Here is a 13,775-nt window from a genome sequence, read left to right on the forward strand (position 1 = left end):
TGTGAGGATCTTCCTCTCTGGCGGAAATCTGCAATTTGTGCTTGATGCACCGCTAGGTGACCCTCCTGCAGAAGATGAATCCGATGAAGTAAAAGCTGTTTACGCAACTCGGAAAACTCGGTACTCTCAAGTTCAGTGTGCCATCTGTGCGATCTGGAATCCGATCTTCAAAAACGTTTTGAGCACCATGATCCTCATGAGTTGATGAATGAGCTGAAAGCTATATTCGAGACTCATGCGGCCGTGGAATGCTATGAAGCATCGAAACATTTCTTCAGCTGTATGATGGAAGAAGGCAGCTCCGTTAGTGAGCACATGCTCGCCATGACCGGGCATGCGAAGAAACTCAGTGACTTGGGAATAGTGATTCCTAACAGACTGGGGATTAATCGTGTCCTTCAATCACCGCCACCAAGTTACAAGAACTTTGTGATGAACTACAATATGCATAACATGAACAAGGAGTTACCTGAACTCTTTGGCATGCTAAAAGCTGCTGAGATTGAGATCAAGAAAGAGCACCAAGTGTTGATGGTCAACAAGACCACCAGTTTCAAGAAACAGGGCAAGTCTAAGGGAAAATTCAAGAAGGGTGGCAAGAAAGCTGCCACGCCTCCTATGAAACCTAAGAACGGCCCTAAGCCTGATGCTGAGTGCTATTACTGCAAGGAGAAGGGACACTGGAAGCGTAATTGCTCCAAGTATCTGGCTGATCTAAAGAGCGGCCTTGTCAAGAAGAAGAAAGAAGGTATATCTGATATACATGTTATAGATGTTTATCTCACTAGTTCTCGTTCTAGTACCTGGGTATTTGATACTGGTTCGGTTGCTCATATTTGTAACTCGAAACAGGAACTAAAGAATAAACGACAACTGCTGAAAGATGAAGTGACGATGCGCGTTGGAAACGGATCCAAGGTCAATGTGATCGCAGTCGGGACACTTCCTCTACATCTACCTTCGGGATTAGTTTTAAGCCTAAATAATTGTTATTATGTACCTGCGTTGAGCATGAACATTATATCTGGATCTTGTTTAATGCAAGACGGTTATTCATTCAAGTCTGAGAATAATGGTTGTTCTATTTTTATGAATAATATCTTTTATGGTCGAGCACCACAAAAGAATGGCTTATTTCTGTTAGATCTCGATAGTAGTGATACACATATACATAACATTGATGCTAAGCGAATTAAACTAAATGATAATTCTACTTATATGTGGCACTGTCGTCTTGGTCATATTGGAGTGAAACGCATGAAGAAACTCCATACTGATGGATTACTTGAATCACTTGACTTTGAGTCACTTGATAGATGCGAAGCATGTCTAATGGGAAAAATGACAAAGACTCCATTCTCTGGTATGATGGAGCGAGCTACGACTTATTGGAAATCATACATACCGATGTATGTGGACCAATGAGCGTAGCATCGCGCGGTGGTTATCGTTATATTCTAACCTTCTCCGCTGATCTGAGTAGATATGGGTATATCTATTTCATGAAACATAAATCCGAAACTTTCGAGAAGTTTAAGGAATTTCAAAGTGAAGTAGAAAATCAACGTAACAAGAAGATCAAATTTCTACGATCTGATCGTGGAGGTGAATATCTGAGTTATGAGTTTGGCATGCATTTAAAGAAATGCGGAATACTTTCACAATTGACACCGCCGGGAACACCTCAACGAAACGGTGTGTCCGAACGTCGTAATCGAACTCTCTTAGATATGGTTCGTAGTATGATGTCTCTTCCTGATTTGCCGTTATCATTTTGGAGTTATGCATTAGAGACAGCCGCATTCACTTTAAATAGAGCACCATCAAAATCCGTAGAAACGACACCGTATGAATTATGGTTTAATAAGAAACCTAAGCTGTCGTTCCTGAAAGTTTGGGGTTGCGAAGCCTATGTAAAGAAGTTACAACCGGACAAGCTAGAACCCAAAGCGGAGAAATGCGTCTTCATAGGTTATCCTAAGGAAACTATAGGATACACTTTCTATCACAGATCCGAAGGCAAAATCTTTGTTGCTAAGAACGGAACCTTTCTTGAGAAAGAATTTCTCACTAAAGAAGTGACTGGAAGAAAAGTAGAACTCGATGAGATTGATGAATCTATACTCGTTGATCAGAGTAGCGCGATGCGGAAGTTGTACTGCATCGCCTACACTGGCAACAGAGGAAGCTAATGATAATGATCATGAAACTTCGAACGAGGAAACTATTGAACCTCGCAGATCGACAAGGGAACGTGCCACTCCTGATTGGTATGATCCTTGTCTAAATGTCATGATTGTGGATAACAATGATGAGGACCCTGCGACGTATGAAGAAGCGATGATGAGCCCAGATTCCAACAAATGGCAAGAAGCCATGAAATCCGAAATGGGATCCATGTATGATAACAAAGTATGGACTTTGGTAGACTTACCTGATAGCCGAAAGGCTGTCGAAAATAAATGGATCTTCAAGAGAAAAACAGATGCTGATGGTAATATTCCTGTCTATAAAGCTCGACTTGTCGCAAAGGGTTTCCGACAAATTCAAGGAGTTGACTACGATGAGACTTTCTCACCTGTAGCGAAGCTGAATTCTGTGAGGATTTTGTTCGCAATAGCTGCATTTTTCGATTATGAGATTTGGCGAGATGGATGTCAAAACGGCGTTCCTTAATGGAGACATTGAGGAAGAGTTGTATATGGTACAACCCAAAGGTTTTGTCGATCCTAAAAATGTTGACAAAGTATGCAAACTTCAGCGTTCAATCTATGGACTGAAGCAAGCATCGAGAAGTTGGAACCGACGCTTTGATAAGGTGATCAAAGACTTCGGGTTTATACAGTGTCATGGAGAGGCCTGTATTTACAAGAAAGTGAGTGGGAGCTCTGTAGCATTCCTGATATTATATGTAGATGACATATTATTGATCGGGAATGATATAGAACTATTAAGCAGTGTTAAGGGTTATTTGAATAATAGTTTTTCAATGAAAGACCTTGGTGAAGCATCGTATATATTAGGCATCAAGATTTATAGAGATAGATCAAGACGTCTAATAGGGCTATCACAGAGTACATATCTGGACAAGATTCTAAAGAAGTTTAGAATGGACGAAAGTAAGAAAGGGTTCTTACCTATGTTACCAGGCAAGGTATTGAGTAAAACTCAAGGACCGGCTACGGCAGAAGAAAGAGAAAGGATGTGTAACATCCCCTATGCCTCGGCAGTAGGATCTATCATGTATGCCATGCTATGTACTAGACCGGATATAGCACATCTTTGTTAGTTTGACTAGCAGATATCAAAGTGATCCAGGAATGGAACACTGGACAGCGGTCAAGAATATCCTGAAGTACTTGAAAAGAACTAAGGATATGTTTCTTTGTTATGGAGGTGACCAAGAGCTCGTTGTAAACGGTTACACCGATGCAAGTTGGAACACTGATCCTGATGACTCTAAGTCACAATCTGGGTACGTGTTTATATTGAATGGTGCTGCAGTAAGCTGGGCAAGCTCGAAGCAGTGCACGGTGGCGAAGTCTTCAACAGAATCAGAGTACATAGCGGCTTCAGAGGCTTCATCAGAAGCGGTATGGATGAAGAGGTTCATTGTAGAGCTCGGTGTGGTTCCGAGTGCATTGGACCCATTAATCATTTATTGTGATAACATGGGTGCCATCGCCAATGCACAAGAGCCAAGGTCACACAAGAGGCTGAAGCATATCAAGCTGCGTTACCACTCGATTCGCGAGTACATCGAAGATGGAGAAGTAAAGATTTGCAAAGTACACACTGATCTGAATGTAGCAGATCCGTTGACTAAAGCTCTCCCTAGGGCAAAGCATGACCAACACCAGAATGCCATGGGTGTTAGGTATATTACAATGTAATCTAGATTATTGACTCTAGTGCAAGTGGGAGACTGAAGGAGATATGCCCTAGAGGCAATAATAAAGTGGTTATTATTTATATCTTTATGTTTATGATAAATGTTTATATATCATGCTAGAATTGTATTAACCGAAACATTAGTACATGTGTGATATGTAGACAAACAAGAAGTCCCTAGTATGCCTCTTAAACTAGCTTGTTGATTAATGGATGATTAGTTTCATAATCATGAACATTGGATGTTATTAATAACAAGGTTATGTCATTGTGTGAATGATGTAATGGACACACCCAATTAAGCGTAGCATAAGATCTCGTCATTAAGTTATTTGCTATAAGCTTTCGATACATAGTTACCTAGTCCTTATGACCATGAGATCATGTAAATCACTTATACCGGAAAGGTACTTTGATTACACCAAACACCACTGCGTAAATGGGTGGCTATAAAGGTGGGATTAAGTATCCGGAAAGTATGAGTTGAGGCATATGGATCAACAGTGGGATTTGTCCATCCCGATGACGGATAGATATACTCTGGGCCCTCTCGGTGGAATGTCGTCTAATGTCTTGCAAGCATATGAATGAGTTCATAAGAGACCACATACCACGGTACGGGTCAAGAGTACTTGTGCGGTGTCGAGGTTGAACAAGGTATAGAGTGATACCGAAGATCAAACCTCGGACAAGTAAAATATCGCGAGACAAAGGGAATTGGTAATATATGTGTATGGTTCATTCGATCACTAAAGTCATCGTTGAATATGTGGGAGCCATTATGGATCTCGAGATCCCGCTATTGGTTATTGGTCGGAGTGAGTACTCAACCATGTCCGCATAGTTCTCGAACCGTAGGGTGACACACTTAAAGTTGGATGTTGAAATGGTAGTTCTTGAATTATGGAATGAAGTTCGAATATTTGTTCGGAGTCCCGGATGAGATCCCGGACATCACGAGGAGTTCCGGAATGGTCCGGAGAATAAGATTCATATATAGGATGTCATTTTATGTGAAATAAAATGTCGCGGAAGGTTCTATGGAAGGTTCTAGAAGGTTCTAGAAAAGTCCGGAAGAAACCACCAAGGAAGGTGGAGTCCACAAGGGACTCCACCTCCATGGCCGGCCAGCCCTAGTGGGGGTGGAGTCCCAAGTGGACTCCACCATAGGGGGCCGGCCACCCCCCACATGGGAGGTGGGAATCCCACCTTTGGGTGGGAGTCCTAGTTGGGCTAGGTTTGCCCCCTCCTATGGAAGGTTTTGGTTTCGGGTCTTATTCGAAGACTTGGACACCAACACTTGGGATCCACCTATATAATGAGGGGCCAAGGGAGGGGGCCGGCCACCCCAAGACCATAGCTTGGCCGCCCCCCTTGAGTGGCCGGCCACCCCCTCCCAAACCCTAGCTTTGCTCCTCCACTTCATATTGTCCGGTTTGCTTAGCGAAGCTCCGCCGGACTTCTACACCGCCACCGACACCACGCCGTCGTGCTGTCGGATTCAAGAGGAGCTACTACTTCCGCTGCCCGCTGGAACGGGGAGGTGGACGTCGTCTTCATCAACAACCGAACGTGTGACCGAGTACGGAGGTGCTGCCCGTTCGTGGCGCCGGAACCGATCGTGATCAAGATCTTCTACGCGCTTTTGCAAGCGGCAAGTGATCGTCTACCGCAGCAACAAGAGCCTCATCTTGTAGGCTTTGGAATCTCTTCAAGGGTGAGACTCGATACCCCCTCGTTGCTACCGTCTTCTAGATTGCATCTTGGCTTGGATTGCGTGTTCGCGGTAGGAAAATTTTTGTTTTCTATGCAACGTTATCCTACAGATCCGCACCTAATTTTTTGGTAGTCGGATCCGCACCTATTTTTTGGTAGTCGGATCCGCACCTCAATTTTCGGTAGCCGGATCCGCACCTAATTTTTTGGTAGCCGGATCCGCACCTAATTTTTTGTTAGTCGGATCCGCACCTATATTTTGGGTAGTCGGATCCATACCTATATTTTGGCTAGTCAGATCCGAACCTACATTTGGCTAGTCGGATCCATACCGAAGATTACGTTGGATGGTGTCTCCGAAGAATCTGACCATTGGATCATGAAGTTTCCGACCAATACTTGGTTGGAGATACGAAGTTTGGAGTCCTTCAAGATTCTCTATTATTCGTTCCAGCCAAAGGATGAAGATACATGCGCAAGCTGAGCTGGATGGAAGAACGGTGAATCTTGGAGAACTCCGGGGGCTACTGTTGTGGATATACTTCATAGGTATACCATCGACATGGTCCGATTCCGGCAAGCCCGGGTGGCCCACAGATGGTGGTGATGGCTTATGGCCCACCGGGTAGCCCAGTTGCTGTTGATCCTAAAGGATGAAGTCCAGCCCAGGATAGGGAAGCCGGATCCCAACCGACCATCGGAGGAAGTCAGATCCGTGAAGGTCCATGTGGAACCCGGATCCATGGAGGCCCAGGAGTAACCCGGATCCATGGAGGCCCATGTGGAACCCGGATCTAGTACGACGTAGGGAGGAAGGCAGATCCTTGACGTACACGGCAAGACCTTGTACCGTAGTTAGGCGACCTGTAATCCGGCTAGGACTCTCCATGTAAACCCTAGATCCGTGCGCCTTTATAAGCCGGATCCTGGGAGCCCTAGAGGCACGTTCACGTTCACGTTCACGTGCACGTTCAGAACAACCACAACTCATTGTAACAACGCGAAAGCGCCCAGATACTAGGAGTCAAGCAGCAGTAGGCCCTGTCATCGTGCAGGTGTTCCGAAGCTGGGTAAATCGCGTACCACCGTCCCGTGTGCACTCCGCCCTATGGCCCCTACTTCTTCTCCCCCTCGTGAGGATCCCTCCTCCGGGGTACCGTCGATTAGGCAACGACACAATCGGCTTGCCGACTATCGATGACATGGTCGTAGACGATGAACAAGAAGACGCGGGCATGGATGGAGACAATGCAGAAGATGAAGCTGAGGATGTCTGTGCCCCGGAAGACCTGAGTTTGCTCGAGGCGTTCAAAGCAGGGATTGACCTCGATGCAGATGGACCACCTCCAGGTTTCATTGATGATTATTGGTTCGCCGAGCCTGATGACGATGAGGAGACACGCGGTCCAATCATGGATGGCGACACAGGCTACTGATCTATGTAGTAGTAATTGTGAGGCTAGCCTATTTGTAATAACTCCGTGTAATAGAGATTGTCTAGCTAGGTTATTTGTAAGAACTCCGTGCTATGTTTGAGAGAACTCTATGGTAGCTATTTGTTGCTTCCACTAATTAATTAATGTTCATCCTTTTGCATTATTTGTTGCTTTCATTAATGTTCATCTACTTATATTTCTGTTGCTTTCACTAATATTTATCTCTTTACAATATTGCGTACTAATAAACCACTCTCTTCATTTGTGTTTGCAGGTGATTGAAGCATGCCGCTAAAAAAAAGGGGTGGCGGTCTTAAAAAGAAGCTCAAGGACTTGGTAGGTGTAGGGACTTCGAGGCGGGGCCGAGCTACTACCCCCCCTCCTAGCCCCCCTCCTGTCGCTCCCACAGGGCGGCCGCGTAGGAAGAATGCGACGCGGGTACTCACTCCTAGTCCTAGCCCCCCTCCCGCAGCCGATGATGATGACGAGGAGGAGGACCAGGAGCACCACGGGGGTGGGGAGGACCAGGAGGAGGAGGTGGGTGGGGAGGACCAGGAGGAGGAGGGGGTGGGGAGGACCAGGAGGAGGAGGGGGACGAGGAGGACCTCTCGGAGGATGAGGGGTTGGGGAACTTAGTGTTCGATCCTGATCCAAGCCTAGAGTGGTGTGAGCCGGAGGATTACCAGTACGTTCCAGCTGTGGAGAGGCTGAGGCCACGTGATAGGAAGCCATATCGGCGTGGGATAACACAGCTCCCCTCGCTGAAGCACTGGCGCTACAGGCACGTTGTTCTACAGCCCTATGGAAGGAGGTACATGTTAATTTTTGGCATTTCGTTATCGCAATTTTGTCATTATCAAAATTATTATCACATACATATTGATGTTGTCGTTTCATGGTGCAGCTCGTTCCAGTTTGAAGACCCGACGCAGAGACCGCCACGTGGGTACTCGAACATCCTTGGGGGCCTACTTAGATGGTATTTCCCTGGGATAGTCAATTTCCCTACTGGTGGCTGCGACGTAGCTTGGAGGTGGGCGCACTACAGCCTCGCGGAAGATCCTCTTGGCCGCGGCACCGCGGCGGATATGGTTGTTGCCAAATTCTGGGTACGTGACTTTTGACTTCTTACCATTCATACACTCTCCTTGGTTCACAATAATTGCACTAATGCCCCTTGTTTTACCTATGTGCATGGTTGCAGAAATACTTCAAGAGGGCCGAGGGCAAGGAGAATGCGTGCGATGATGTCCTACACCAGCTTGCAAGGAAGAGGGTGACTGGCATGCACTACGAGGCACGTATTCAATGCGTCCGCGACTGGCACGCCGACCGCTTCGTCCACATGAGTAAGGAGGACGCCGCGACACGCTCATGCAGCCGTGGCGATACTTGCAGGTATTTGCATTTATGTGTTATTGATTTCTTTATCGCCATGTAGTTTATTTTACCATAATGGGTTTATCTTGTGCATGTAGAACCCTCCTCAGTACGTCGGCAACGACGATAGGTGCTTTCGTGCGATGGTCATGTGGTGGACATGCCCCCAGTACCTCAAGAAGCACGAGGAGGGCAAGAAGAAGCGGGCAGAGATGCGAGGTGGATCGCATATCCAAGGCAGCATCCCCATCTCTCTTCACCTGCAGAAGGAGGTGAGCAAATTAATGGTTCCTTCATTCTTTGAATTCATGTTATATATTTGCTAACTCTGCAAGGGTGTGCCACTTCACTTTATTACATGTTCTCTTTTGCAGGAAGTCAGGACAGGAGCGAAGCCTAACGTCTTTGCCGTGCTAAAGAAGATGAAGCAAAGGAAGACGCCTGATCCTGAGACGGGGTCCGTGTGGGTTAACCCGCAATCCGAGACCCAGTGCACGTCGTATGTCTCCAAGTTCAAGCAGAAGTACGGCGAGGACGCCAACCCAGAGGCCGAGGACTTTGACCCTGAGGTCGCGGTGCTTGCGGGAGAAGGCTTGAAGCATGGCCGCCTATGGTTTGGTGACGGGTGCGTCGACCCAGCGAAGGTTCCCTCTCTCCGCCAGATCCGTCGTGGTCGTAAGAGCGGCCAGCCTGAGGTAGAGCCCCGGCCACGGGCTTCGGATCTAGCTGTCGAGCGGTTACGGGTATGTTCTTCCTCGGGTCTCTACATTTCCTTTACATGCTTTCCATTGAAATGTTAATGACATCGCGGCAACACAACGTAGGAGGAGATGGCAGCGAAGGAGCAGGCGGCCCAGGAGCAAAGGGCGCAGATGGAGCAGCAGATTCTGCAGTACCAGCAGCAGCAGACACAGATGATGCAGCAGATGCAACAGCAGCAGCAGATGATGCAGCAGCAGCAGGCACAGATGAGCTGGCTCATGAGCCAGACGGCTCTGTCTTCTCCACCGGGGAGTCTTCCTCCTCCACCTTACTCCATGCCGTGGATGCCGCCACCGCCCACTCATACCCCGGGGACACCTATCACCGTCAACAACATGAACATCATCCGGAGCATGAACCTCGGTGAGTCCTCCTACGCTTGTGCCCAACCCGCTACTTGTGCTTGTTCAAGTGTTCAATATGCAAATGACAAATGCCAATTCCATCAAACCTTGTAGATTATGTGTCAGGACGCAATGACGATGAGGCGGGCGCAAGTAATGGAGGAGGACAAGGTTGATGGCATGGTCTTCGTGCACTCGTCGTCGTTGTAATGGATTGTTCGCACTTGTTATGGATGTTCGCACTTGTTATGGATTGTAATAATGGACATTGCACTTTGTTATGCATGAACTATGTGTGCTCGATGTATTTGTGGTGTTGTTGATGTGTTTGGTGATGCTATGGTGAATATATATGTTGTATATGTTATATATATGTGAAATGCAATTTTGAAATGCAGGGATTAAAGAAAAACGGAAAAAAAATGAAAAAACCAGGGGCCTTTGCCGTGTGTGTGCACACGGCAAAGGACTTTTGGTCACTTTGCCGTGTGCACACACACGGCAAAGGGGCCACGTGTCGCTCACCTGTGCTCCTGGGAGGCGCTGGGTGTGCCTGGAGGAGGCTTTGCCGTGCTGGCAAGGGCGAGGGCGCACGGCAAAGAAGTTTGCACGGCAGAGACTAGGCTCATGGCAGAGACTAGGCGCACGGCAGCGAAGTAGACGCACGGCAGAGAAGTTGGCACGGCAGAGACTAGGCGCACGGCAGAGACTAGGCGCACGGCAGCGAAGTAGACGCACGGCAGTGATTTGTCGCACGGCAGCGTAGTAGACGCACGGCAATGTTTTGCCGCACGGGAAACGCGTGGGCTCACGGCAAAGCTCAGGACGCACGGCAAAGACGTTGCCGTGCAGACTACCCGAAGCGCACGGCAATGACCTCTTTGCCGTCGGTATCGTTGCCGAGCGCTCGTTGCCGTGCGTCCACGCACGGCAAAGACTTTGCCGGGCATATAGGCCCCTTTGCCGTGCGATTTGTCGCACGGCAACGTCTTGTTTTCCCGTAGTGCATGGACCGTTGACGCTTGCATCACCAATTCACCATCCAGGAATGCTCTTCCAGATATTCTCGAAATTATCTTTCTCATTCTGTGGTCTGAAGAACGTGCGACGAGCTGAAAGAGCTGAACCGTTTTATAGATAGCTAGTGGGAGATGTAAGGACACCGTATTGGCGGCGATCCTTGCCTCGCAAGGTACTGATCGGTGCGTGTGTCGAGGATGAATGGATGGTTTCGTTGCTGCTTATGCACGCACGCACTAGCTTGGGCTTGTGTAGCTTTTCCCGTGCACGTACGTTGGCGCGTTCAAAGCATACGTCCGCGTTCCCAAAAGGGCGTAAAAGATTTGCAAGCTTTATCTCGATCTTCAACGGCATGGAAAAGGTTTGCGAGCTTTTGGACAGATTTTCTTCTGTGGCGAAATTCCAAGGAACGGAAATCTTCAAGGAACGGTGCTCGAGCGAGGAACGAATGCAGCACGGGGAGCAGACTGCGGACACGGCAGCATTCTCTGTTTTTACCAATTCTTGGCCGTTGTTGGTGACTGAATATATGGCTGTACTAGCTGGATGTCCCCGGCTGAACCTGGGATGACAGTCTGAACACACTCCGCTTGCAGATCGATCGTACACGACGACGACGACCCAGCAGCAGGTCGTCCAGGCCACCGCGCCCATGATCCGGCGTCCCGGCGCCACCGCCACGCTCGGTCCCCTTGACGCGATCACGCAGTGACCGCGCGCGTCATCCATCCCAATTCTCCACCTGGTCACCCCGAGTCCACAAGCAGCCAGCGCCACCGAGCCAAAAAGGACTGACCCCAAATCTACTTTTTCTCAGGCGAAAATCTCGAATTCTATTTTAAACCTTAAAGGCGTCTCTAGCGGCTGGTCTATTTAAATACTCCCTCCGGTTCATATTAATTGACTCTAATATGGATGTATCTAGACACATTTTAGTTCTAGATATATCCATATTGAAGTCATTTAATATGAATCGGAGGGAGTATGTTCGTTTTAATTTGTTTTGATCGATCCGCGAATACATCTACTATGACGGTGTCCTCCTCATCGTCCGTTTGGGTCAGGAAAACACCCATTTGGTCGGCGATGACATTTTTCCTCTTTCCCCCCTATTTAACCTTATTATCCAAAACATGAATGATAAATAATAATGGGTTATTTACAATCAAATTAATTTCAATTGTTTATAACCAAATAAGAAACATACAGTTGACAATCAAATGTAGAATCTAAGACTCACAAGCAAACTAAAAAAAAACAAGAGATGACTACTGATTTTCTACCAGTGTCAACTTATGCTCAATCAAATCCGTTTGAAGTCGATCGTGAGTATGGTGATCACAGATCTCGTCATGCACATGAAAAAACCAGCCAAACGTTACTACCCTAGGCCGCCCATCGATGTTGTACCCTCGGGTCTAGGTTTTGGTCCCAAGGCCATCTACCGGGAGAAAGCTGCCGCAATGGATCATTGCATCACTGCTGGCCTTGTCGTACCCGGTTAGCCATTTTTTTAGATACTCAAAATTTTAAATGAAAATATGAAAACACGAAGATTTTAGTTTTTGCCAAAATTTCAGGATTTTATATTTATATATTTTTAAAAATAAAGTAATAATTACATCATCGGTAGAGATTATCATTACTTAACCATTGATGTTTATTTAAATAATTATTTAAAATTCAAAATCATAAAGAGTTGTGATATCACGATCTAAGGGTTAATAGGATTGATATGGTAGTATTATCAGCAATGTTTCGTGAAGAAGATGGAAGCTTAATCGGAAGGAACAAAGATGTTAAGCATGCTAGGGGTGGAGGATGGGTGACTCGGGTGGGAATTTTGACTATGAGGGGTAATTTGACCTAAGATTAAGTGTAGTGTTAGAATTAAAATAATCCATGTGAAAAATTAAAAAGAAATTCAAAAAATTTAAGTTAATGGACGGGACGGCGTGGCCTGCCTCAAGGGCCTAGACGCCGACGGCCACCCTCGGCGTATCACAGCTACCTACGGCACACGTGGCTTTGCCGAGGCGGATCTTTCCCGAGGAGCTATGCCGAGGGCTACCCTCGGCGTAGCCTACGCCGACGTCCCAATATGGCTACGCCGAGGGTTTCCGGCCGTCGGCGTAGCGAGCCATTCATGTAGTGAGTAAACATTTTTTTAGTTCTCGGATTCTACTACAAAAGATAGGATGCCAGTTCTATTATCATCCAAAATAAGAAATACGTACAACACTACGCATACGGTAGTATAGTACAATAATCAATAATGGCCATTAGCTCATATACGGTAGTAAAAGTACAGTACAACGTACTGAAAATCCAAGGGAGGGAGGCAAACCATTGTGTGTGTGCCCCGGGGGGGGGGGGGGGGGGGGTCTAGCCCCTGCTCGCCCCTGACTAGGCACTATTGGCCATCACCGCGGCGCGGCGCCGCCGGCAAAATAACTGGAAGTCACCGCCGCCGCTGATCCCACTTTTTTTTGCCCCGCCCGAGCTTGCCAAATGCCGCCACCCAGCCCTCTCCATCCCAATCACTGTGCCGTCAAGTATAGCGCCTGGAAGAACCACCACCGTTGTTGCTCCTCCCGTCACGAGCGTTACCGCTCGGAGCTCTACCTCACTGTCGCCTCCTAGAGCCTCGGTTGACATATATTTTGAGATGTATGTAAAATTATGTGAAACAGAAGAAAAAAGAAAAAAAGAAAAAAAAAACCGCGCAAACATGATTTAAGGGTCATCGTTGGACGCACCGGGCGAAAAGAGAACCCCATATGGGGAAGCCCATGGGGTAGCCCTTGGAGATGCTCTAACATCTGATTGTGACCGAATATACACTGCTGATTGCGGGTCACATAACATTCCATCAACACTGCGATTGCACGTCATCCAGTGCCTTTTAATTTGTTAATCAGTTGGTGTGTAGGCCGGGGCCAGAAAATCTGCGGGGAGATTGGCTGACCCTTCATTAGTTGTTAACTCACATGAGAATTTAGAGCTGATCTTCTATTCAATAATAATTCAGGTCATCATGCCTTGTCAGGTAGGAGTTAGCTATCAGGTTGTGGATCAATGGACTCCTGCTTTTCTCCCCCAAGCGCATGCATGGACCGTTGACGCTTGCATCACCATCCAGGAATGCTCTTCCAGATATTCTCCAAATTATCTTTCTCATTCTGTGGTCTGAAGAACGTGCGACCAACTGAAAGAGCTGAACCGT

General features: G+C 47.1%; 1 protein-coding gene across 1 annotated transcript; it reads left to right on the plus strand.

The window, feature by feature from the left end:
* The first annotated feature begins 8,546 nt into the window (after nt 1–8,546).
* Nucleotides 8,547–11,261, plus strand: LOC139835896 (uncharacterized). Its single transcript, XM_071825793.1, has 4 exons — nt 8,547–8,695; nt 8,798–9,166; nt 9,248–9,548; nt 11,146–11,261. Exons 1-4 carry the CDS (start codon nt 8,567–8,569, stop codon nt 11,259–11,261), a joined length of 915 nt encoding a protein of 304 aa, XP_071681894.1. The 5' UTR covers nt 8,547–8,566.
* Nucleotides 11,262–13,775: the final 2,514 nt, after the last annotated feature.

The sequence above is a fragment of the Lolium perenne genome, chromosome 2 (genome assembly GCF_019359855.2).
Source record: "Lolium perenne isolate Kyuss_39 chromosome 2, Kyuss_2.0, whole genome shotgun sequence".
Classification (NCBI taxonomy): Eukaryota; Viridiplantae; Streptophyta; class Magnoliopsida; order Poales; family Poaceae; genus Lolium; species Lolium perenne.